The sequence below is a fragment of the Lytechinus pictus genome, unplaced genomic scaffold (assembly GCF_037042905.1).
Source record: "Lytechinus pictus isolate F3 Inbred unplaced genomic scaffold, Lp3.0 scaffold_20, whole genome shotgun sequence".
NCBI lineage: Eukaryota > Metazoa > Echinodermata > Echinoidea > Temnopleuroida > Toxopneustidae > Lytechinus > Lytechinus pictus.
The window spans coordinates 14093193-14119763 of NW_026974141.1; the positions used below are offsets into that span (position 1 = coordinate 14093193).

Genomic DNA, 26571 nt, shown 5'->3' on the forward strand with positions numbered 1-26571 from the left:
AAATATGATATCATTTTCTAAATAAATTATGTCAAAATCTATCACAAAATTGGATTTTCGTTATAAAAACGTCAAAATTTTTGCTCGCTTGCTTCGCTCGCTAGCAGTTTCTTTTACATGATGCGACAAATCTAGCCCCCTCAAAATGTCTGGCTTGTTACGCCATTCTAGATAAAACGGCCTATAAATCTGTTTTTTTTTTCTTTGTTTTTATACATGTACATAGTACCCTTTTCGAAAGAAAATGTGTACTTTTCCCCTGTGCCCCCCCCCCCACTTTCAACTTCGCTCCGCCGACCCTGTTTGGCCGTGATTTTTTTTTATTTAACAAAAAACTTAAAAATAAACAATAAAGGGCTCATAAATGAACACTGCTACTTGTAAAGTATGCTATTCGTTTGTTAATAATCATTCTAAAAAGTTTTTTGCAGGCTGGTCAGCCTCGTTGACCGTTGAGTTGCAAAATTTGCGTGATTTTTTTTTTCATTTGATTTATTGATTTGTTTATTTGTAAATACAATGGCCCGTATTCTGATAGCAGGTTTAACTTAGACTCAGGTTTAAAGTTGTGGTTTAAGTATGGGAAGCCATAAGTATCAAAATTGTTATTAAGTTGTCTGTTTCTTATGTTTACTGTGCTCTTTCCTGATTCATCGATGGTGAAGCCAATAATCTTTTTATACTTCCTAGACAATTATGAATTAATTCAGAGCCAAATGAGCTGAAGTATGATATCTCTACTGTTAGTGATTTATGTAACAATTGGCTCGCCATACTTAAACCACAACTTTAAACCTGAGTTTAAGTTAAACCCGACTTCAGAATACGGGCCCATGTCAAAAATGCAAAAATCAGAAAAAGAGGCCTATACCGGGTATATGTTTTAAGAAACTATTGAGTAAAAAAGGCAAGTTTTTTTTCATAATTAAGCCTATTTTGATGTGAATATCTTTCAAGTCAGGGTGTACAAATGGGGGTTGTGCGCCAAAAAAAAAAAACGTGCTACAAGAAAAATAAAGGAAGGCATTGAAACAAAATATGAAATAAAAATTATGATACTATCTTCTTAATTAGGGATAACTCTATTTAAAAATTACATTTTTGTATCAAAAGGGTCATAATTTTTTACTCGCTCACTCCGTTCACTTGCAGCTTTTTTAAAATAGGGCCTAACCCCATTTCTGCAGAAGCGGATCTAGAGGGGGGGTTGGGGGGGTTGCAACCCCCCCCCAAAAAAATCCGGGGACCATTTTTTTAAATCTTATCTTTTTTTTTAAACTTGTAATTTTAGAAAACGCCATTTTCACACACAGATTTTCAAAATTTTTCCCTACTGTGGGAGGGGGGACACCCCCCTCCCACACCCTCCCCCCTCGCTCGCTCCGCTCGCTTGGACTCGGTCGCTACGCTCCCTCGCATACCACCCCAACCCCCCCCTTTATAAAAAGCTGGATCCGCCCCTGTTCTGGCCCCGATTACTTTTTCTTCACTTCACTTCAGCAGTTTGGGGCTAAAATTTATAATGATAGGATACATACGACAAAAAAAAATTGCAATGGCTATGAAAACCAATGCTCCCAAACAGGGGATTTTGAACTTTGTCTTTTTTCCCGTCATTTCATGTACCGGCCGGGTTTAAGTTACAAGACCAATTTGTTTTTAAATACCCGGTACTTTTTAGCTTACTTCTTTAAAACCTCTTCTTCACTTATGTTCTCTTTCACTACCTAAATAAAAAATCAGTGGGATGGTCATGACCTCCCCCCCTCCCCCCCCCCCTGTAGCTCTGCCCCATGATATCAGACGATGGCGCAACGATTTTCTCGAGAGGCGCGCGCGCGAGCTGGCGATCAATGCCGCGCGCTCCGTGCCTAGAAGACTACATACACTGCATGAACTTGAAGGAAAGCCAAAGACAAAAGCCTCATAATGTCTGAGAGAAAAGTATTAAACGTAAGTAATTTTTGCATTATAGAGTATCGAATATATTAGAGTCAATTTTAGTTCAATTTATAATGATTAGAAATCTTGAATGTTGGAAGGAGATCTTGTCTTTTTGTCGTGAGTGCGCTGTGTGAGCCGAGTGACTGAATGTCCACGGTGTTCCGGGGGCTGCGTCGGCCCGGGAGCGGTGCGCAGCTAGCTTAACCCAGGGAGCTCCCGCCCGCGCAGCGGGCGGTAGCCCAGGGGCTTACCGTGTATTTGACCATAGACATAGTCACCGGACTAGGGTGATTTATGGTCTAAATATTTCTCCAAATGAATTGTGGGCTTCCGAATTGTGAAAACAGAAAGTATGATGGGGGACCTAAAGCTACGCACTTTGTTTTCAAACAATAAAAACTATCCCAATTTTAATATTTCAACAAATATTTTTCACTAATTTGTGGCAAACAACTCCAAACATTCTAGACTAAAGATCATTAACCAAGAAGAAAATATCGCAAAACTCACTAATACGAAAATCCCGCCGTGTTTTCCAAACACCTCTTGATTTCGCCACCCGATGTAGAAGGGGTCCTAAAGCTACGCACTCGATTTATCATGCAAAAAAATAGTATTTTCTGTGCCTCAATTTCTAAAATATATTCATATTATCATAGGATAAAATGAAATTTAAGCGAATATAACTCCAAAATTCCGAAACAGTTATTGGTTTTCTCTGCATGTAGAGATTTACTGCAGCCTCTGTAGAAAAAATTGAATAGGAATCGTTTGTCACTCTGCAGTCACAGTTCCACACACAGAGTGCGCATTTGCCATAAAAACTACATGCGCGATGAGTGGTGCGTAGCTTTAGGACCCGCGCAGCTTTAGGACCCCCTACCATATACAATTACCACGATTATATGGATGAAGGTCTAACGAGTGGTATACCCAGTTGTTGTGTGTCCGGACAGGTTGTGTGTCCGGACGATCAATTTTAGGAAGTCATTTGAAGAAATTTACAGGCGAAGTTTCATCAATTTTTAGTACAAAATGTAGGAAATATTATAGAGAACAAAATCGAAGATGGTTACAACTATTGAATTCATATGTTTAGGGTAATCCAAAGACAAAAAAGAAGGCTTCAAAAATATAAAGTGTCCGGACACCCGATCCCCCATCCTACTGGCAGTTTCCTGAGACCTGACATCTGGGCACAGACTGGAACCTCAAAAAAACGAAAAGTTATCTCCTTCTAACTTAGTTCTACCCCTGTCTCGATCGGCCATTTTTGTTAAAAATCGTAACAAAATGGCCGATCGAGACTGGGTAGAAGAAGAGAACTTTTCGTTTTTTTGAGGTTCCAGTCTGTGCCCAGATGTCAGGAAACTACCACTCGTTAGACCTTCATCCATATAATCGTGGTAATTGTATACTTCCTGTTTTCACAATTCATTTGGAGAAATATTTAGACCATAAATCACCCTAGTCCGGTGACTATGGTCAAATACACGGTAAGCCCCTGGCCCTGGGTTACAGCTAGCTCAACTCTGGTAATGAATGAGTTGCCGGGAAACTCGGCGCGGCGCTAATGCAGTTTCGCATAGCCAGGCGGCTTCTAGAGAGTAAAAATCATTTACTAACGTAAGGTCACTGCACCCACCTCAATTGTATGGATGAAGGTCAATCTTGAGGCAGAATCCTGACATCGAGGCAGATACTGGACCCTCAAAAAAAGGGAAATTGATGCCGCGTTCGTTCTCTCGCTTTCAAAATTGCAAACAAAATGGCCAACCGATACTGAGGCTAGGAAATGAATATTCATGACGTAGAGATAGGGTATTCTGATACCGAGGCCAGTGCGCGTGTGCAGAGCGTGAAAAAGGGGAATTCCCCTATCTCTGCGCGAAGCGGGCCGGAGCTCCCCGGGTTATTTGGTGCCCTGCAAATTCAATCCGGCAGCTCTTGAACGATATTGAACCATCTGCTTTGCCATGAAACCTTTCAAGATTTTCTTTTAGATATTGAGATAAAACTCTGCTAGCAACAGCGACATGTACACTTGTAAGCACCCTAGATTTGACCATGTGCCGAAATTTGAAAGTCAACCTTTTTCTCGCAAGCCTGCACATTCGATCGGTGCAACACAGTCCAAACACATTGTTTTATAAACACACTGGCATCATCAGCCGACACAGGAATGTCCCGATTTCAACTAAAAAATCTCATCTGAAGAGCCAAATATTGTCATTAGAATGTGGAATCTCCACCGTATTGACAAAAACATGCAGAGGCTTGGCCCAGTTTCAGGGACAAATGGTCACAAAAATGTGTTTGTTTGAATCATTATTGTATTTTTCCCCCTCTCTATTATTATAGAAATACTACCCACCTGAGTTTGACCCGTCAAAGATCCCTAAACTCAAACTCGCCAAGGAGAGGCAGTACACGGTCCGAATCATGGCTCCATTTAACATGCAGTAAGTAGATAGATAGATAGATTGGTTATTTTTAATAAAAAACATACATCTTGGTGGCTAAGCTGATTTGTGGTACATTTTTACATTTGAATTGACATCAATTCATTAAAAATGAAATACATAATAATGTTTATTGGATGATAATTGAGGGAGAAATATTGTGGCATAGAAATATCCCAATTTGATTAAGATTGTAACTAATAACATGAAGTCATTAATTGCAAATATAAATTAAGATTCATTACAATATTATACATACAGTACATGTACTTGTATATTGATTGTCATTTTGTTGTCAATTTATTTCGTCTAAGAACATCATGGTATTGGATACCATTTGACTGCCCCAAATTTCCAAAATGTATCTTGTTTATCTGTAAAAAAAAAAGCTTAAGCAGATCGGTAAGCACCTTGCTGATTCCACTCCCTTTTGAAAAATGCTTGAAGACAGCAAATTTTGTCCATTTAGATATCTCCATAAATTTTTGTACATACATGAAACGGCTACAGAGTTTGAATTTTGTCCATTTTGGACAACTTTGCTCACTGTGGATCTATTATGAGACTTGTCAGCACATGGCCCTATGGTAGTCTTTTCAGACAAAGTTTGACAGGGGTCAATTTAAATGAAATCGTTCCTATGATAACTAGTACAGGGTAGGGTCACACATGACAGCCGAAATCGCCCCTAAAATCCCCTCAAAATGTCTGCTTTGGGGCAACCATTTTATCCAGAGTCATCCCAAAATCTGTCACAAAGTATATTCAAGATTATTTAGAAAATCAATATTCTAACTATGACAGAATAATTATATTTGCGTTTACACTGTACTGGAACAGCTTCTTGCCCCTAAAGAGTAGCCCTTTTAAAATAAAAGAAATAGCCCCCCAAATTCTGCAATCGCCCCAATGTGCGAAAAAAAAGATAGCTCCTAAGAATAAAAATGATTTCCCACCCTGGTCACACAAGAACCCTTAATATTATTATTATTTTGGCAAGAAACTATTAAAAAGAAAATAATTTCTCTTGCTGTATTTCTTAGATGCAAAGTGTGTAACGAGTACATCTACAAGGGAAAGAAGTTCAATGCCAAGACAGAGAACGTTCACAATGAGAACTACTTGGGTCTGCGCATCTATCGCTTCTATATCAGGTGTCCGAGGTGTATCTCCGAAGTGGTCTTTAAGGTAAGATGATGAGGTCCAGGGGGCCTTTTTCAAACAGCTGTTCGTAAGTTAAGAGTGACTTTAAGAACGACTGGTGATCCTTTCTTGTGGTAAATGATATTCACCATTAAATGTTCATTGGTGAATATTTAGCATGTAAGAGAGGTTCACCAGTCGTTCTTAAAGTCGCTCTTAATTTACAAGCAGCTTTAGTAAACACCCACCAGGAGCCTGTAGGCAACTACCCCATGGTAACAGGGCTCAGTAGCCAATCAAACGCAGTGTTTCCATGGGAGTAACAATACATGTAATTGTAACACTATGAAATGGGTCCCAGAGATGAGGTAGCGGATGTCATATAAACCCTTTTAAAATGACACAATTTTAATGCGAACTGGTGACATGATGATCTTGAGTGCTGATTTATTCTCAAGCATTTTGATTCCCAAGAGGAAGAGTAGAAATCTGGGCGTATTGCATGAAAGTTGCTTTTATGGTGACTTCACCATCCAGCGGTAACTAGCACAGAATCCTTGGTTTTGATTGGCTACTGTGCAGTGTTACCATGGTAGTTACCATTTGAAGGCAAAATTATCGCAATAAACATTGCTGTGCAACAGGGTCCTGATCTGTGTACATGAAAAAAGAAATCTTGCAAACAAGTGAATGATTATAAACACTATTCAGTATTGAGGCAGGTACCGAAAGACACGTAGCTTTCAAGGGCTTAATCCTAGACTATGAAAGGCCAAGGCCGTGGATGCCTTGTTGACTGACCTTGATGCCCCTCTTATTGGCCTTGGATATTGGTGTGCCCGTTTTTATTCTTCCTATTTATGCTGTGATATAGAAATGTGACCTCTGACCAAGTGGTCTTGCCCTAAAGCTTTTGAGATTTAAGGCCTCCCATCCTCTTTGAGCAATCTCGAAAAATGGCCCAAATAAGAATGATTTGTTTCTATTTTTTAGACTGATCCTGAAAACACAGACTATACCCTGGAACAAGGAGCTACGAGGTTATTTGAAGCAGCCAAGCTCTACCAAGCAGCTGAAGAGGAAGAGAAAAGACAGGCAGAGGAAGATGCACAGAATCCTATGAAGGTAGGTGAGGGAAAGGAGGGGAGGAGTAATGAGAAGGAGGAGGGGGAAGGAGGAAGACATTAGGGAAAGAGGAGGAGAGGACAGATTAGGAGGAAGAGGAGGCGGAAGGAGGAGGATGGGAAGAGAGTAGAAGAAAGAGGAGAGGGAAGGAGGAGGAGGGGAAGAGAGTAGGAGGAGGGGAAGAGAGTAGGAGGAAGAGGAGGCGGGAGGAGGAGGGGAAGAGAGTAGGAGGAAGAGGAGGGGGAAGGAGGAGGAGGGGAAGAGAGTAGGAGGACGAGGAGGAGGGGAAGAGAGTAGGAGGTAGAGGAGGCGGGAGGAAGAGGAGGGGGAAGGAGGAGGGGAAGAGAGTAGGAGGAAGAGGAGGGGGAAGGAGGAGGAGGGGAAGAGAGTAGGAGGAAGAGGAGGGGAAGGAGGAGGAGGGGAAGAGAGTAGGAGGAGGGGAAGAGAGTAGGAGGAAGAGGAGGCGGGAGGAGGAGGGGAAGAGAGTAGGAGGAAGAGAGGAGGGGGAAGGAGGAGGAGGGGAAGAGAGTAGGAGGAAGAGGAGGAGGAGGAGGGGAAGAGAGTAGGAGGCGGGAGGAGGAGGGGAAGAGAGTAGGAGGAGGAGGAGGGGAAGAGAGTAGGAGGAGGCGGGAGGAGGAGGGGAAGAGAGTAGGAGGAAGAGTAGGAGGAAGAGGAGGGGGAAGGAGGAGGAGGGGAAGAGAGTAGGAGGAAGAGGAGGGGGAAGGAGGACATTAGGGAAAGAGAAGGAGGAGGGGGACAGAGTAGGAAGAAAAGGAGGGGAAAGGAGGAGGAGATTAGGGAAAGAGAATGAGGAGAGAGTAGGAGGAAGAGGAGTAGAAAGGAGGAGGGTAAGGAAGATGGGGGAAGGGGGATAGGTGGAGGAGAGAGGAAGAGGAGAAGGATAGGAAGAAGTGGAGGATCATAATTATCCAGAATCTGTTCTGATGCTGAATGAAGGAAGATTTTCCAGTTTCACAAAGTGACCTTCATTTTGTAGTGAAGCATTTTTATATATTTTTTGGGGTCAAATTTCTTGGTCAAACCTCCTCAGAAAGAAAGCTAGATCCAATCATGTTTCAGCTCACTGTTTTGGCAGCAGTATATTCCTGATGTGAAGGAAGAGGGAGTAGAAAAAGTGAGGGGGGAGGAGGAGGACAGTGAGAGGGATGGGAGAGGAGGAGAGAGGGAAGGGGCAGTGAGGAGAAGGAAGAAGGCAAGGAAGGCAAGAAAAAAAAAAGGAGAGGGAAGAGGAAGGAGGATAAGATCAAAACTTCCCACCTTTATTTCAATTTCAATTTTGTCTTTATTTGCATAAAAAATTCCCCAGTATGTACAACAATTTAAAGAAAAAGATTTTTTTGTTATTATGCCATCATCAGTACCTGTACTTTCTCTCTGAGTACAAATTTTGTTCAAATTTGATAACCTTCATCCTATTCAATTTGATTGAAAAAGATGTAAAAGAACGTCCAGTTGATTAATACATGAGAGACAAACTATAAACATTAAATGAACAACAATAAAACAAAATAATCATTTAACAATTATTAACAATGAAGAAAAAATAAATGGGCAATGTTAAATATTGAATGAATTTGTAAACAAGCAGGACAAACTGCGATGCAAAACCATGCGTTAAATCATGAAAAAAAAAAGGCTCTCAAAAACTGAAAATGGCTCTGGTAAAATGAAAAGTGGCTCTCAAATTTTTTCAAAATTGCTCCCTAAAATTGAAAAGTAATTTTTACACCGCTGTACATCATGATCACAATAAGAAGTTTGTAATGTAGTTATCAGTCTGTCATCGAATGTGCATTACATGTAGGAATAAAATGTTCAGTAAGAACGGGTTACTTTCCTGCTCCTGTAGTTGCTGGAGAACCGGACCAAGGATTCCAAAAATGAGATGGAGGTGATGGAGAACCTGGAAGAGCTGAGGGAGCTCAATATGAGACAGTCTGCTATCAATTATGAGGAGATTCTAAAACAAGGAGCTGAGCAGGAGGCCCTTCGGCTGAAACAACAGGAAGAGGATGATGAAGAGGAAATCAGGTAAATTTTATTGTTTCCAGCTCAAAATTTTACATCTTTTCATTTTGTCGTTATTGACCTCATAGTAAAAGGATGCAATGTAACATAAAACTGTATGAAGGTAGCGCTAAAATTTATCCATGAAAAAGCTAAATAAAATAACACTGATAGGTCACAAAATGATGCTTGATATGACAATGCAATAGACATACAGTTATTTTATTGGGTTCAGAATTCAAAATTTTGAGAATTTATCAGAAAAGGAACAGGTAATTGATAAAGGTCGTCACCAGGGAATTTTTTGTGATGGAAATTTATTTCTAGTAATCTATTAATGTGGGTCTAGAGGATGAACAAGAGGGGTGGGGGGTTAAAGGTTTTAGGGCATAAACAATCAAAATATCCTTTTCATTTGATTTTCCTTTTGCCTGGGGAAGTCAACTAAACACAGGATATTTCTTCAAGAACTTTTTTTTTTAAAGCGGAGAGATTCATCAGATCTTGCACAGTGTGCACATCTCATGCTTTAACTCAACTTCAAACTGCAAACAGTCTTCTCCGTTCTCCCTGTTCTTTCAAGCTCTCACTGAATATCTCAAAGAAACTGTCCAACAGATGAATGAAGATTCATGAATACATTGGTATCTGAGAGGCCTTTTCATTGATTATACTTGGCTATAAATCTTGATTACCTGATTTTCGAATTATTTGTTACATATAAGTTCTTGGTGTTCTTTTTTTTTTTGGGGGGGGGGGGATTGGGGTGTTATTGTGTGTGTGTTATAGGCTTGGGCGATTCCTAGCTTTCCCAGAACCGACTTCGGTTCCGAGAGGCGTCGACCTCAGTGTTACTTAGCACTTGAGTGGATTACCAGATTACACACCGCGCTTTTTTCATGTCCATATAGTGAATGGACCGAATGTGCACGCTAGCATCTCTCTCTTTCCCTCTCTCTGGTAGCCTCCTCTCTCTCTCTTTTGGTTCTCTCTTTCTAACCCCTCTCTGTTCCCAAATTAATGTTGGGTTTCATTTTTGTTAAATTGAAACATTGAAAGTGTGTATCCTTAACGGGGCAATTATGCAGTCAAAAGATAAGAGAAGCCTGACCCAATATCTGCTTGGACTTTGGAGTAGTCTGCTTAGAGAGTCCCTACATGACACTAGCAGGTCTGGAGGGTCCAACTTCACAATAAACTGACTAGTGTATAAGATTTCCTGTCAATTATTTGAGCCTAGAATTTTAAACTGAGTCTTGAACAAGTATCAAAAGGGCTTTTAGGTGGTGTCATAAAAGAGAATCGGTTCTCTTTTGCAGTGAATCCCTCAGGCTCAAGTGATCGGCTCTGAAACAATAGGGGTCTACTCCTCGACTCTGATGACAAGAATCGGGTAGACTCGATTACTCGGCTCTGATGCTCAAGCCTAGTGTGTCATACCAAGAAGATTCTATGACTGGAGTTCCGACAAATTTATTAAAGCAGATGTTCATTTCTAAAGAAGCACAAAAGAAAGAACGGCAATAAGGACCTTTTGATGTCCGCCTTCAAAGCCGCTAGTTTCAGTGAAGAAATCCTAGGGGTGAAATTTTACGAATATCCATTTGTATAAATTTTCCATCTTTCATATTAATAAACAAACTGAAATTTGAATGCATGACAAAACATCAATAACCAAGCACTATTACGACAAGATATTTGTCCAGACTATATTAATTAACCTTTAATTGGTGAAAAAAGAAAGAATTCGACCTTTACTGAAACCAGATTTTAACACTTTTCCGATCGTTTGCGGCGAATAAAAATTTCATATGTGGTCGTTGGAATATTGTTGTTCATTACTGTATATGCCAGATGAGTGCCCGCACATGCCCAGTAGAGCAAATTTGAGTCATATGTCAGGACATATTGCATACATGTAGTTTATTTTCGCATGCCCCAAATTATGTACTACTCATATAACCAGACCAAGATCATGAAGATGCCACGAAAAAGTAATTATCATCGCAAAAGTATATTTCCCTGTATGTATGACCTATAGCTGCGAGTCATGCGGGAATCATTAGTCTACACAATTGCAAGAGATGTTGAGCAAAGTGCATGCCTGACATACTTTCTGCTGGCGGCTTTTAACCTTGTTCAAAGAGATTTTATATGCTGTTACTCCATCTCATGTTGAACCTCCTTGGTTATACTCGCACATGAACATGATCAATGTCATGTATTTCAATTCCTTTCAAACTCTTAAAATTCAAACCAACTGACCTACCACCGTTTTTCTATTTGATAAACCAATTAATGCTGGTTTGATATAATTTGTATTATTTATTTGTCATGATACGTTAACAAAGTTTTTATTTGTTTCTCTATATGCTACAATGAAGATTATAATTTATTCAGAAGTTTGACTATAATTACATGTTTACATATATTTCTATTTCATGATATTCTATGTAGGCACCAGTCAATTTAGAGAACCTCTCGACAGAATTTTGAAATTCTTTAAGGTGATCCCAAGGCATTGGCTGTTGCTCAATTTTATATTTCTCTTGTACTGTTTATATTAAATCTATTGTCTGTTATTATCTTGCCTGGAAATGAAATAAATGAATTAATAATAAATAAATAAATAGGTGAATAAACAAATATCAAATTTTCTCTTTCCAAATCAAATCAATCAAATCATTTTATTTCTTTCTTTCTCACATTTAACCTGTAGGAGATTATTTGGCAAAGGAGGTGACGGTATAGTAATAAAGAGACTCAACGATGACGACAGCGAAGACGATGAATCACCCAGTGTTTTCAAAGTTCCATCATCCTCTTCATCGTATAAACGACCTACAGATATTCTTACAGATGTAAGCTTTTTATTTGAGTCGGACGGAACACTGGATCTGTCCAATACGACCAGGGGAGCATTTCATGAAAGGACTTGTCGGACGTTATAATCCGAAAAATCCCATTTTATTAGACAGTTGCCATAGTAACAGTGCTTCTTGGCCAATCAAAGAAAGGAAAATTGTCAGATCTGACAGCTTGTCGGACAAACATATTGATGAAACGCTCCCCTGGTTCTGATGACGTTTTTTCCATTCCAGCGTTTTCCATTCCAGCGTTCCAATTACAGTCCTTCACGTTTATAATTTCGTGGAGCTCAATAAATCGCCCTCCTTATTTTTTTGAGGAGCTCAATTGAGCTCCTCAGAATCGCTCTCCTTGACATGCTTGAGGAGCTCAAATCAATTCCATACAATACATGTATGATAAATTGTAGATTTTTCTTAACATCGTATATGCAATAGCTGTGTAGCTATTAATTAATCTGTGGTGAAAGTAGGCCTGGGTCAATACGTTTACAAAATATCGCGCTCCTGCTCAAAAAAAAAAAAAAAAAAAATAACAAAAATTGCTAAAATTTCACATTTTACAACTTTAAATCCATGAAATGGCCATCTATTTTCCATAATTCCTTGAAATTATTTTGATTTAGTTGAAAACTATCACAAAAAATGAAGAATAATCACCTCTCTGATTTGAATTTAGTCCCATATGTAGATTTTCATGGCAAGACCATGGAAGTCTACATGTGGGACTACAATATTTACCGAGTGTAAGTTCAAATCAGAGTCGGGAAAGAGGTGAATATTCTTCATTTTTTTTTAGGAGCACGATTTTTTGCTCTCCTTATTTTTTTTTAGGAACGGGAGGAGCGCCGGCGCGATCGCGCTCCTCAAAAATGAAGCTCTGCAATTAAACAATAGCAGCACATTACATTTTGATAAATTGTATTGAGAGTAAAACATTTGATATTGTTAATTTAGCCCTCTCACAATATTCAAATTAAAACCTACCGGTATAAAATTGAAGTAGCGATCATGTGTTCCAGTAACACTTTCCCCATTCCAGTGTACCGATTAAACAAGTGACAGTATACAAATAGCGAATAGGCATGAGTGCGATGGTGCAAGACTTTGCATGAGGTGAAAGAAAGATGCTTTATTAGAGCGTCTCTTTCTTTCACAGAATGCGAGACGTCGCACCATTTCATGAATAGGAATATTCGCTATTTGTGTTGTACAATGCCTTTGAAGTTAGTGAAACTACGAACACCATTTATTATTTTCCTATTTAATGTATGAAAATAAGAAAGAATTATTGAAAGAGAAAACAAAAATCCTGCAAACGTGCATCTGATCTGCAGCCTCACGCATTAGCCAGTAAGCCCTATGCTTATTGCACCTGCATAAAGTGTACCTCAGTGAATCTTAAATTGTATAGTGACATCACCTTGTTTCTGACCGTGCAACGGTACATTATGGACGGTACGTGTGCAACTGTACGAATGTTTGACATTCAGCCTCCCATTTGCTCGCGTACAACAAGCTAAGTAGGCGTTGAACAATAGCACATTACATTTTGTTAAATTCTATTTGTGAGTAAGACATTTGATATCATTATTTGACAGTATTCATATTCAAATCTTCCTCTATAAAATCGATCTTGGAAGTAGGATTAGCATGTTTACTTCATTTTTTTTTGTCCATTTACTCCAATTCCTCTGATGTCTCCCGCAAACGCAGGTCACTTATTCACGCTTTTCCATCACAATGGGCAAATTGAATGTGATATGGGTCTTGTTTCGTACAGACTTGATATGATAACAAATGCACAATTTCTATGACAAATTTACTATCTGCCAATCAGATTGAAGGTTTTCAGTAGCTTTTTATTTGTAATTGCACATTTGTTGTTACAACAAGTTTTGTGAAAAGCCTCCTCTGTAGCAATCATCAATGATATGGCAGTCTACATTGGTAAGAGATATCTGGGGAATGATGACATGCAAATCCTACTTACGTGGTTCAGTTTCAGTGATTAAGGTTCTCAATGAAATGTTTAAAGGACAAGTAAACCCCAACAAAAAGTTGATTTGAATAAAAAGAGAAAAGTCTAACGAGCATAACACTGAAAATCTTATCAAAATTGGATGTAAAATAAGAAAGTTATGATGTTTCTAAGTTTCGCTAAATTACAAAAAGCAGTTATATTCGCATCCTGGTCAGTATGCAAATGAGGGGACTGATGATGTCATCCACTCACTATTTCTTTTGTATTTTATTAGATGAAATATGAAATATTCTAATTTTCTCCTCATTGTCAAGTGAAACAATGATTAATTCCACCCTGAGCATGTGGAATTAGCATTGTTGAATACCATATGGTTCAGTCAAGTTGGTCCGTATTGTCAAATCTGTAAAAAATGAAGTATTTTATAATTCAAACAAAAAATAAAAGAAATAGTGAGGGACATCGACTGTCTCATTTGCATGTCACTGATTTGTGCATATCACTGTTGTGAAAACTAAGCAAAACTTTAAAATGTCAAAACTTTCTTACTTTGCATCCGATTTTGATGAAATTTTCAGCGTTCTGCATGTTTGATTTTTCTCTATTTATTCAAATCAAAATTTTTCTGCGATGGACTTGACCTTTATCGAAAGTTGTTACAGTAAACACTGATTTTGCGAGAAAGTCTGTAAAAATCAAGATTGTCGCTATATCGTGGATCTTGATCTGGTACAGTTACATACATGAACGCCAACTTTCTGAAATCGTGAAACCTAAGCTGAAAAAGCGATCACAATTTAGGTCGCCAACACAGATAAGCACATTTGGGACAGTGTATTATTATCAGTCTGAAAAAGAAAAAACAGTTTGCTCGAATCCCATGCTTATTTGCTAATTCTCATCAATTTCACAACTTCTTCCAGAATCTTTGGCATATGTTTTTTTTTATTTATGCAAGTGGACACTTGGATGGCCATTTGCTGGATTCTGTACTATCTCATTTCAAAATGGTTACCACAACATGCATTTATCTTTGAATATAGATTAAGAACTTCAGTTTTGGAGATCATGAAAACGTGATTTCAAAGTGTCATGCCTGTTAGAATTATTAGACTAATCACTGTGCTTCACCTTCCATCACCAGGAAACCAGTGGGCCATCAGGTGCCAAGAAGCAGAAGGTAGGAGAATCTTCATCAAGGTCAACTACAAAGTCATCCTCAAGGTCATTTCTAGCTGGCCTGGTCAAGGTCAAAAAGAGCGATAGCAGCAACAAAGCTGATCATGGAAATACAAGAACATCGTCGGAATGTAATCCAGAGGAGGTCGTCGGATCTGCATCGAATCAATCAGATGCTGCAACAGACGCAGCACAATTATCAGTAGGTGGAACTGCACCAACAGACACAGCACGATCTTCCATTGATGGGACTAGAGACATTGAGAAGAGAACTGAATCTGGTGAATCGCAAAGCAAGAACTCTGATCAGGCAACGGATTCCGAGGAGGCCGAGTCTTCATTTGCGAGTAGCATACAAGAAGGACTCAAGAAGCAGAAGGTTGAATCGCAAAAGGTCGCTAAAGAGAAATCAAGTGGATTAAGTTTGCTTGGTGGGTATGATTTTAGTGACAGTGATATTAGTGATTCAGCTTCAGATTCATAAATGAGCTCCAGGATGGTAAGAAAATGGTATGAGATTTTATTGGCCCATGATATTAATCTCCTTACACTAAAAAGAGCATTTGAATCAGGGCTTGAATATGTCATCTTGATAGTAATAATAATAGTGATATAAAACTGTAGTCAAATTGGATAATGCTTATCAGAGGCCCGTAATACAAATCTTAGCAATGATCGTAGACACACTTTTCTCTGATTGATTCAATTGACTGCAATGTACAATCAGTCGTAAAAATGAAGCGTACAATTAATCGCTAACCTTTGTGTTACCGGGCCCAGATTATACATGTAAAACACAAATAGTATACATCATCAAGGGCATTAGTTGGAGTTACATGCACAAGGCAATTTGGGAAAGTCTTGATATGCCCAAGGCATAGCTGAGGGCATCTACAATGTAGACTTTCAAAGGTAATAAGTGTGTATATTTATTCTCATGCCTAAGCAACACAATGTCTATTATACATGTATTAATTGCATTAGAGAGATGTGGATCCTTGTTTACTGGATAAACCATCCTCTCACAGGGTTCCCACAGTCATGGAATATCCTGGAAAAATTTTGGTCAGGGAAATTGGAAAATTTGTGAAGTCATGGAAATGCATTTACCTCTTGGCTATGGCAGCTTTCCAGTTTGTCGTGTCTTGCAACTCTCATAATCTGTGATCATACTCTGCTTTTATAATTGGTGTTCATGATTTCCATTTTTCCCAGTTTTGTGACATCCCAAATTCTACATAACTCATGGGATGTCACAGGAAGTCATGGAAAGCTGCAATTTAGTCATGGAAAAGTCATGGAATTCTGTTTTAAAATTTCTATGGGAACCCTGTCTCAAATACAAGACCTGCCAATATAACTAGACATTAGTACCAGTCATTAGCAAATCCTGTGAAAATAAATGGTAAATGAATAATAATAATAGCTGTGTTTATAAAGCGCCTTTTGCCTGAGGATACAAAGCGCTGCTATTATTACCCCTGCTGTAGCTCGAGCTACCATCAGCGGCGCTCAGTGCATGCAAGGAATTAATCCTGCCGGGTACCAATTCACCTCAGCTGGGTCGAGTGCAGCACATTGCGGATAAATTTCTTGCTGAAGGAAAACACGCCATGGTTAGGATTCGAACCCACGACCCTCTGTTTGAAAGGCGAGAGTCAGAACCACTAGACCACGACGCGCCCGCTAATTGCCAATTCGTCCACTGCCAACTTGTCCACTCACCACATCATTTAGTCGAATGTCATTCTGTCCATCAACATTTCGTCAATTATAATGTATCAATTAATTCTTTAAGATTCATTATATTTTTGTATTTTCCTATTTTTTCCATGTTATTACTCAATGAATTTTTGGACAACTTTTTGCAGTAGGATAAGAATGATTTGATATTGGTGAATAAGTTGACAATTGGCACTCCATAAAAGTGTGGTCTAAGTTAACCTAGGTTTAACTAAACCATGGCTATCAGAATATCACCCCGTTGAGTTAAAAAAAAATATTTCCCCCAAAATTTTGCTAAAAAGGACAATGAATTGCATGGACTAAAGCTGACCATCCTGAGGTGTTTGATTATTGTTTTAGTGGCCAAAACATGGAGTAGTAGTGTGTGCGCAAGCGCTTTGTAACTGAAAGGAAAAGGCGCTATATCTAATGACCTTTGGATTGGATTGGAAAATGGGAGGTCATGGTATGAGGTCTTGTTATTCCATCAACAATTAATCGAAATGTTTTTCTAATTTGAAGCAATATTTAAAACCAGGTTCTATAAATTATGTGATTTTATCCCTTTTTAATACCTTGGTCACATTTGTTCTACGGCGGCCGTACGGCGAGTCGAAAATGGCCGTTTTAACATTTGTTTGTACCAGTTACATATAGGTGGTTTTAGTAAAAATGAATAAAACTGCTGTTTCGACTCGCCGTACAGCCGCCGTAGAGCAAATGTGACCGTGGTATACATGTAAGTCGGGTCCCCAAGACTAATACATGCAGATTTCTGTGGATCCTAGAGAGTCAAGTTTTACCAAGTTGAGTTTTACCGAGTTGTTTTGTGTCCGGACGATCAATTTTAGAAAAGCATTTGGACAAATTTACTACAAACGAAGTTTTATCAATTTTTAGTACAAAATATTACAAAATATTATAGAGAATAAAATAGAAGATGATTAAATCTAGATCTACAACTAATGAATTAATATTTTAAGTGTAATCGAAAAATGAAAAAGAAGGCTTCAAAAATTTTAAGTGTATCCGGATACCCGACCCCCCCTCATAATACTTTATTATCTCTTTTAACACGGTATGCAATCCTTTGAAATATATACCAAACAAACTAAAAATATTAAAAGCTCCGGCCAAAACGATAAAGATGTTATGATTCTGCTCGTGTTTACCTCAAACAGATGGCCAGCCTCTCTCGAGGCGAAATTGGGACTCGGAATGTTGTTGTTATCTTCTGGACATCATGCTTGACCAATCCATGCAGCTCACGTAATTGTGCCATGTTCATCCGGAAGTATCCGTAAAACTTTTCTTGGTCACTCTCCAATTCTTTGTATAGGACAGAATATTCTCTGCGTACATCTCTCTTTTAGCTTCCTCTCTCACGGCCATACTGCCCTTCGTATGTTGGTCCAGTTATGTTTACAATTTTTTATGGTGTCTTAATATTTATGAATAGTTTTTGGGTGCTGATCTTGCTTTTATGGCTGTAGAATTCTACTACTGGTTTGAATGTTTCCTTGCTTTTCCTGGCCATGCACATGGTAAAAGTTCTCTGAGACTACAATGACTGTCTTAATCTTCACTGTCCCAGTGGTCTCCTGTCTTAACTGTAACTTGGACTTGCTGGGATTTGTCATCTTCTGCCTTCTTATTTTGATGCAATATCTCCACCTCTGGAACGTAATTCTCGGTCGCCACCGGCTCAGCCATTTCCTCATGTACAGACTCGTTGACATCAGAAGCGGCATGGCTCTCTTCACTTGTTAATTTGTTAATCAGGGTCTGCGCCTGCAGACTAGCATGATCCTGAGAAATGAAGGGCAGGACAAAATTTTCTGCGAATTTTCTATCTCCTCTACTACTCTGACCCACGTTCAAGTCAAGGTTATTATTTTTTATACTTTTATAAAAACAACACAATAACAGGTCCGCCAACTACACCTCTTTTCCGGAAGTCACCCTTTTCTTATATTTTTCATCAACCGAAAATAGAAACACTCTGTTTCCCCATTTTTCAGATAAAAAATAAATCAGCCCTTTCTATTTATGGGTGTGTGTATGGCTGAAAGAGTGGGCCTAATAAAGCTTTTCAACAACATAAATTTCTGAATGTTATAATATAACAATGCTAAACATGTCTTAATTTTTAAAAAAATGTGTGTGTTTGGCTGAAAGAGTGGGCCTAATATAGCTTTTCAACAACATAAATTTCTGAATGTTATAATAAAAAACAATGCTAAACATGTCTTAATTTAAAAAAAATGAAGGAGACAAACTTGACTGCATAGAGCGATTAGGACTCTCTTTTTTTCCCAATTGTTGGCAGACCTGCAATAAGCATAAATGGGCCAAATATAACCACAAATCTATTTTAATAATGTACATGCATGGATGATAAAAAGTCATGTTACAATGTATGCCAGTAAATGAATATGAGCAAAACAATATAAGTGACTAAATCGCACACTTTGCAATTGACTCACTTTTTCGTTATTTTGTATTGTATTATGAAATAGAATATACAGTGTAATGTAATACACATTGTAGTTTTTGCGCTAAACAAATATTATTATCATCATTATTAAATATCAAAATTTTGATTGCTCCCTGGATGCTGCCAAAGAAAATGTCAAAAGCTCAGTATCTTGCATAATCAGTTGTTCAATTTTTGTGTGTGTGTTAAAAATACCCCCATAAAAAATGTAATTCATTTTATATCCGAGTTTGTTTGATTTTTTTTCATTTTCTTTTTCCATTTACATCAAATTTATTAACACTTCCGACACTTGCCATTTACAGCGTCCCTCAGTTATTTTTGTTCTTTCTCTGATGTACACAGACCCGGAAATTGGTTCTTGGCCTGGGCTATAATTGCCTTAAAAGTATAATTTTATCGAAGGGCTTCCTTTCCATGAGCGGATCCATTAAAGCTACTGTTTTGCAATTGCTCTCTGGTGAAATGTAGTGACATGAGATTTAAAACTAAATCTTTTGTGCAACTTGAAGAATCGTACGCGCGAAGATATTGGGCCTTCAACATTAGAAGGTTATGCTCGTCTGAGCCAATGGAGATGGATGGCATCATCTCCGATATTGTGAAATGTGGGCTCCTTTTTAGCACCGTTTCGAGACAGCGCTCCAACTTCATCTTTAATGGATGCCATCTCCTTGATAATATGAGCTTGGTTCCGGAGTATCATGTTCTGCTGGTCTACTATTTGATGGAGCATCGGTCCATTAATGCCAGTGTAACCAGCATGTCGATTGCTTGTCAATTTTTTTTTGGGGGGTATGAAACGACCTATTATTTTGTTTTGGTTGTCAACGTTCAGCTTGACCCCCCCCCCTTCCAAAATCTTGCGTACGCCACTGTGCATCAATGAATAGCTATAGTGCACTATCACAGGGCCGCCCTGAACAAATTTGTTTTGAACGTTTTCATTACAATTTGAAGCAATGAAAATTTTATGATTATGCTCGTGTTTACCTCAAACAGATGGCCAGCCTCTCTCGTGGCGAAATTTGGACTCGGAATGTTGTTGTTATCTTCTGGACATCATGCTTGACCAATCCATGCAGCTCACGGAATTGTGCCATGTTCATCCGGAAGTATCCGTAAAACTTTTCTTGGTCACTCTCCAATTCTTTGTATAGGACAGAATATTCTCTGCGTACATCTCTCTTTTAGCTTCCTCTCTCAGGGCCATACTGCCATTCGTATGTTCGTCCAGTTATGTTACAAACTTGTTATGGTGTCTTAATATTTATGAATAGTTTTTGGTTGCTGATCTTGCTTTTATGGCTGTAGAATTCTACTACTGGTTTGAATGTTTCCTTGCTTTTCCTGGCCATGCACATGGTAAAAGTTCTCTGAGACTACAATGACTGTCTTTAATAATCTTCACTGTCCCAGTGGTCTCCTGTCTTAACTGTAACTTGGACTTGCTGGGATTTGTCATCTTCTGCCTTCTTATTTTGATGCAATATCTCCACCTCTGGAACGTAATTCTCGGTCGCCACCGGCTCAGCCATTTCCTCATGTACAGACTCGTTGACATCAGAAGCGGCATGGCTCTCTTCACTTGTTAACTTGTTAATCAGGGTCTGCGCCTGCAGACTAGCATGATCCTGAGAAATGAAGGGCAGGACAAAATTTTCTGCGAATTTTCTATCTCCTCTACTACTCTGACCCACGTTCAAGTCAAGGTTATTATTTTTTATACTTAAAAACAACACAATAACAGGTCCGCCAAATACACCTCTTTTCCGGAAGTCACCCATTTTTTTTATTTTTCATCAACCGAAAATAGAAACACTCTGTTTCCCCATTTTTCAGATAAAAAATAAATCAGCCCATTCTATTTACACTCACACTTCACACAATCACAAGAAACTAAGATGTGCCATTGGTTGTGGTTTTTAATCTCATGCATAATACATAATACATTATGTGAATAGGCTTAATAATCTTGACGATTACAACATGAATAACTTGGTTGCGAGATGATTTTATACTAATATAATTTGAATACATATTAGTACGATTCTTAAATCTGTAAATCACCATCATAAGTTCAATGTTATAACTTCATAAAATGGGTATACCACTTAATTAAAGAGGACGGCTTCAGCATAACTACTTGGAAGGACCCGGGTATATTTTATCCGATAATTCAATCACAATTTACTAAAGCGTCCGCCCCCACGCATCCGCACATCCCTACCCGGGGTGCATAATGACGCCACCAATTCCTCTCTGCATAGGGTGCCCACCTCTACAGACGAGGAAACATTCAAAGGGCACAACATTAATAAACACTGCCCGAACAAAATTCCTCTCCACATGATAGGGTTGAACCTATATGGACGAGGAAACAATCAAGGGCACAACATGAAATAAATGGGGCATAATTAAGACGCAATGGCCAATACATCCAATCTCAAATAATTGAAAACAATACACCTTCCTGCTGAGCTTTACATGGTGAAGCCGGCCAAAGTTACGTAAGATAGGCACAGGGGCTCAAAAATTGTACAATTTATCAAACAAATGATGTGCAATGTATGTTCGGATAGAACAGCTATATCAACATCCCAACTCTTAAACCAACTGCTGAAAGCATTCTAGCAATTAATATATACAACTATATTAGTGGGATCGAGAGCCCCCTGAACTTGAACACGTACCCTAAATAACCGGGCAGGGGTAATATAAATGCACCCCCTGCTCGAGTGCAAAGTGCTACGAACCTCAGGTAAGGGTGAAAACCTCCATGGTCGAAGGAGGAGAAAAGCCCCTTACTGCCAAGCAAAGCTTCGACAACTAAACAATACTAATTACAGTCTGAGGCACCAGCAAATGCACATGCATGATAATAGCTTATTTGAATGTTTTCCATGGGTACTCAATTTGAAGGCGTAGCGCCCTTAAGACTATAAAACTACAGACAATTTCAATTTTCCCGCCGATTCATTACTGGACCCCTGATTATGACATTTAATTATGGTAACGTACGTATTACAGGTGGTCTAGCAGGGGAGGAGGAGGGAATTAAAATTGGGTTGATTCACACAGGACAAGTGTTCTCAACAAAACCACAACTCAAAATGATTATATTATCTCACTAACTCATGCTGAATGCATGTAAATGCTACTTTCCCACGCCTCTGATGCGCGGTAACTTCCCGAGGGATTCTATTTTGTAAACATTGCGGCAGTTCAAACAGGCGGCCGCTTATTCGGAGCGCCGCTAATCTTACCCGCGGCACCTTTGTGAGCGGTTTCGTTTCATCTACGTGACCGCAAGTACTTATCACAGCCGCTATAAGAACTGCCGCTCCGTGCGACTACCGCCCGACAAAATGTGCAAATTGCGACTGTAAATCATTTGAGCGATTAAACACCGCTAAAATTTATTACACTCACACTTCACACAATCACAAGAAACTAAGATGTGCCATTGGTTGTGGTTTTTAATCTCATGCATAATACATAATACATTATGTGAATAGGCTTAATAATCTTGACGATTACAACATGAATAACTTGGTTGCGAGATGATTTTATACTAATATAATTTGAATACATATTAGTACGATTCTTAAATCTGTAAATCACCATCATAAGTTCAATGTTATAACTTCATAAAATGGGTATACCACTTAATTAAAGAGGACGGCTTCAGCATAACTACTTGGAAGGACCCGGGTATATTTTATCCGATAATTCAATCACAATTTACTAAAGCGTCCGCCCCCACGCTTCCGCACATCCCTACCCGGGGTGCATAATGACGCCACCAATTCCTCTCTGCATAGGGTGCCCACCTCTACAGACGAGGAAACATTCAAAGGGCACAACATTAATAAACACTGCCCGAACAAAATTCCTCTCCACATGATAGGGTTGAACCTATATGGACGAGGAAACAATCAAGGGCACAACATGAAATAAATGGGGCATAATTAAGACGCAATGGCCAATACATCCAATCTCAAATAATTGAAAACAATACACCTTCCTGCTGAGCTTTACATGGTGAAGCCGGCCAAAGTTACGTAAGATAGGCACAGGGGCTCAAAAATTGTACAATTTTCCGCCACACGGGCAATGCCCGCCGCCACTGTGCATATCGCTTCGTCAATGAAATATTATTGTGACTGTGAGAATCCCGTGAAGCGCGTTATGGCAGATGAAATGGGCTTGAGCATGTTACTACGATATATATAACAGAAGGAAAAGAGGAAAGGGGGACATTTTTGTGTATTCGTGCATTGAAGAGGAATACATGGTTGAGTCTAAGTAATACAAGCTTAAGGATGTACCAACATCTAACGTCTTAGCTACAGAAAAACAACATTATCTATGGTTGTAATTGTGCGAGAGAAAATTCTAACAACTGAATAAATCAATCAAACAAAATGTCATGATGAAAATGGAAAGAACTACTCATGGTTTACCACACTAGCATCGAGAGAAAGAAACATAAAAAAAAATATTTATGTATGCATATATATCCATATATAATAATGATTAAATAATAAAAATAATAATCATTAACAAACATCGACTCATGTAGCAGTAAGAAAATGAGGTAAACCTGAATAAGCTAAACCTAAATATTAAGAACACCTAAACGTGTTAAGAGCAATTAACCATGCCCTGACTAAATGACGTCCATAAGGCCATTACGTAGGCTTTCAAGGAAAACCAAAATGCCCTCCTCCGATAGGTAAACTCCATCCGGGCGAAACAGCTGGCGGTCGTCGTATCTGATTCCTTCATGCTCCAGAACAAACCCCATCAAATGGCGGCACACGGACCTGGCACATCTGTTCGCACTCCTCCTTTTCCTGTCAATGGCGGGCTGGTCATCGGGGCAAAAGTCAGCATATGTTGCCCGAGGTAAGATACATGACCACCCCACGTTAACTGAAGGTAGGAGGGACTGCACTCGCCTTAGCACTTTACCAATTTTCTCCTGAAGCTTCCTCTTCCATAAGCCCCCAATGTCATTCGTGCCAACATGGATGATAACATGGGACGCCGAATCAAAACTGGCCCCCGTATATGTTGCTCTAAACCTGATGTAATTTGAGGCCTTGGATCCCACGCCACACAACGCCAGCGTCTAAGCCCCAAAGATTGATAATTATGGCGAGTTGCATAGACAGCAGACCAGTAAATGATGGAGTCCCCGAGAATCACCAATGTGAGTTTCCGACGTTGACCTGCCAGTGAAAAACACATACAAAACTTCCGGCAGTAACTAGTTCAACTACTTGTATGTTTTAAACAGTATATTCATATGTATTCCCCTACTGGTATAATTATACTTTGATAACTGCAAAGCTCTTGGCGTCTCACAGTGTAATTATGTACCAATTCAATTGGTAATATAATATACGGATACCTTTATTTCATTCCCACCTAGTTTACGACTGTCAATGCATCATATATCCTTATAGAGATGTGTGGGGGACTTAGAATGAAAGTGGAATATGTGATTACTACTACATCAGTGATTGTACTCTTGTGTACGTACGGTATACAAATGGCATGATTTTAGATGAATTTAAACTACACTAACCCTAAATCTCCGATATAGTAATCTCTGGACAAGAAAATACTAATAAATAAAACAAAAAATAGATAAATAAAAATCAAATACATAAATCGAACAGATCACTGTAAAAACACCGCATTCCAACAACACCTAACAAGGAACTACAAATTAAGTAATGAGAACAAACAAAACCAAGCAACGTAAACGGATAGTGACCCTTTCCGAAATATATATAGCATACCCGCCAAATTGATGCGAATATAACGCTTATGAGTGTCCGGAGACCATCTACACATCATTTGGATTGCTTCAGACGCAAAACCTGCCATCGCCGCCGAAGTGGCGGCACCTATTCTAAACGAGTGGGATGAAAATCGAGATATTGGCATCTCCAAGGAAGACAGGCATTGCTGGAGAACCGCTGTAAACTCCCGACGGGTCACATTTGATCCGTCAAAATGGCAAAAGAAGGCGCAAAAGAAATGGGGCCTGACAGACATAAATCCCTGCCCAGCTCCAACGGGGCAGAACATAAAAATCATCCGGGTGGACAGGCAGCAGGCGGAAGGCCGATTATATGTCGGCCTTCCCCATGCATGCGCCATGCCCTATTCGCTGGACTACCCTTCTGCCCGTATACCCTAACCAAAAGCCTTGTCTAAAACCGTTCTCTAAATACTCTCCATCCTCACCATTACTGTATGTGCGCAGAAATCGCAACATTCCTTGTAACCTAATTGGAGTTTGAGCTAGCGCTCGGAGTTCCGATTTTTCCCTTTGAACATTGGGCTGCCCCGTGGGATGACTGCCCACACTGTGTACATTCATGTGTGTACTTGCAATATGGGCGGGAACATTTACCCTTGCGGTTGAACACGTAGCAGACACCTTGCCCTTTTTGCCTATTGTATGCCCTGTCCATTCCTTGCTTTGTGTTGGCAGACTGGCCGCCTCCACTGGATTGGAAGTAAGAGGGAAAATTGTCCCGATAACCCCCCGCTGGACCTTTGTTTCTGTAGGGGGCAGCTGCTGTTATGAGCCATAGCTCACTATCAATTAGGGCCCAAGATCTTGTTGGTTCTCTTTCTTGTCGTAAACGAAATTGTATGTCGTACGTATGCCAGCCATAACCCTCGAAACGGGAAGCAGTCCGGATTATGTCCATGTACTTGAACATTTCACCAGCCCGCGACTGATGCTTTTCCGTGTAAACGGCCCCAAAAACAAGAAAAGCACTTGTCCACTGTTCAATGGACGTGATACGTGGGACTTTACGCTGCGGTTGCAGCTGCATACTGCCACCTGAAATTGTGAAAATCATTGATTGCTCCATTTGCGGAGTGGGGGCGTTTTTCAACAAAAGCCCTAGGTCTAGAAACTCAGACTTCCAAATTTTTTCCCGCACCGATAAAGGGATCGCGGACCCTAGAGCCTCCCTTGGCACTGCAAGCATCGAAGGGGTTGGCCCTTCATTTTGCAATATGTCAACTCCACCATCATCACAAATCTCAACAGTAGGCCAAGGAGCCGTGCTAATCGACTCACCTAATGCGCCAATCGATGGACCTGCCACTTCCTCCACCTGCTGATTCTCTCCTTGACTGCTAGCTCTTGTTACTGGCCTCTCCACTGGCGCCGACCGGGCAGTCACCGACTTCTTCTTTGCTTTCGGCATGACGAAGGAAGGAGACGATACACAGTTATAGACCACTTAAAGTTGTTAGGCCTACTGGGAAACAGACGAATTAAAGTTATAAGACCACTTAAATTTCCAAGATTGGCACAATTATCGAATCCGTCCCGAAGTTCTTGCACCGCAAAACAGAGTTGGATCAAAAAGCGAAGTTCCGCTTCTAAAAAGTTGAAGTTGTTAGGCCTACTGCGAAACAGACGAATTAAAATTGGGTTGATTCACACAGGACAAGTGTTCTCAACAAAACCACAACTCAAAATGATTATATTATCTCACTAACTCATGCTGAATGCATGTAAATGCTACTTTCCCACGCCTCTGATGCGCGGTAACTTCCCGAGGGATTCTATTT

At 39.5% G+C, this 26571-nt stretch overlaps 1 protein-coding gene and 1 pseudogene across 1 annotated transcript; one reads left to right on the forward strand and one right to left on the reverse strand.

The window, feature by feature from the left end:
- Positions 1-1852: 1852 nt before the first annotated feature.
- On the forward strand, positions 1853-16723 carry LOC129282534 (splicing factor YJU2-like). The gene is made up of 7 exons (XM_054918424.2): positions 1853-1953; positions 4306-4406; positions 5450-5594; positions 6543-6674; positions 8545-8726; positions 11422-11563; positions 14698-16723. The coding sequence occupies exons 1-7, from the start codon at positions 1930-1932 to the stop codon at positions 15214-15216; spliced, it is 1245 nt and encodes a 414-aa protein (XP_054774399.2). The 5' UTR covers positions 1853-1929; the 3' UTR covers positions 15217-16723.
- A 6807-nt stretch (positions 16724-23530) lies between these two features.
- LOC135157848 (uncharacterized) lies at positions 23531-24290 on the reverse strand (annotated as a pseudogene).
- Positions 24291-26571: the final 2281 nt, after the last annotated feature.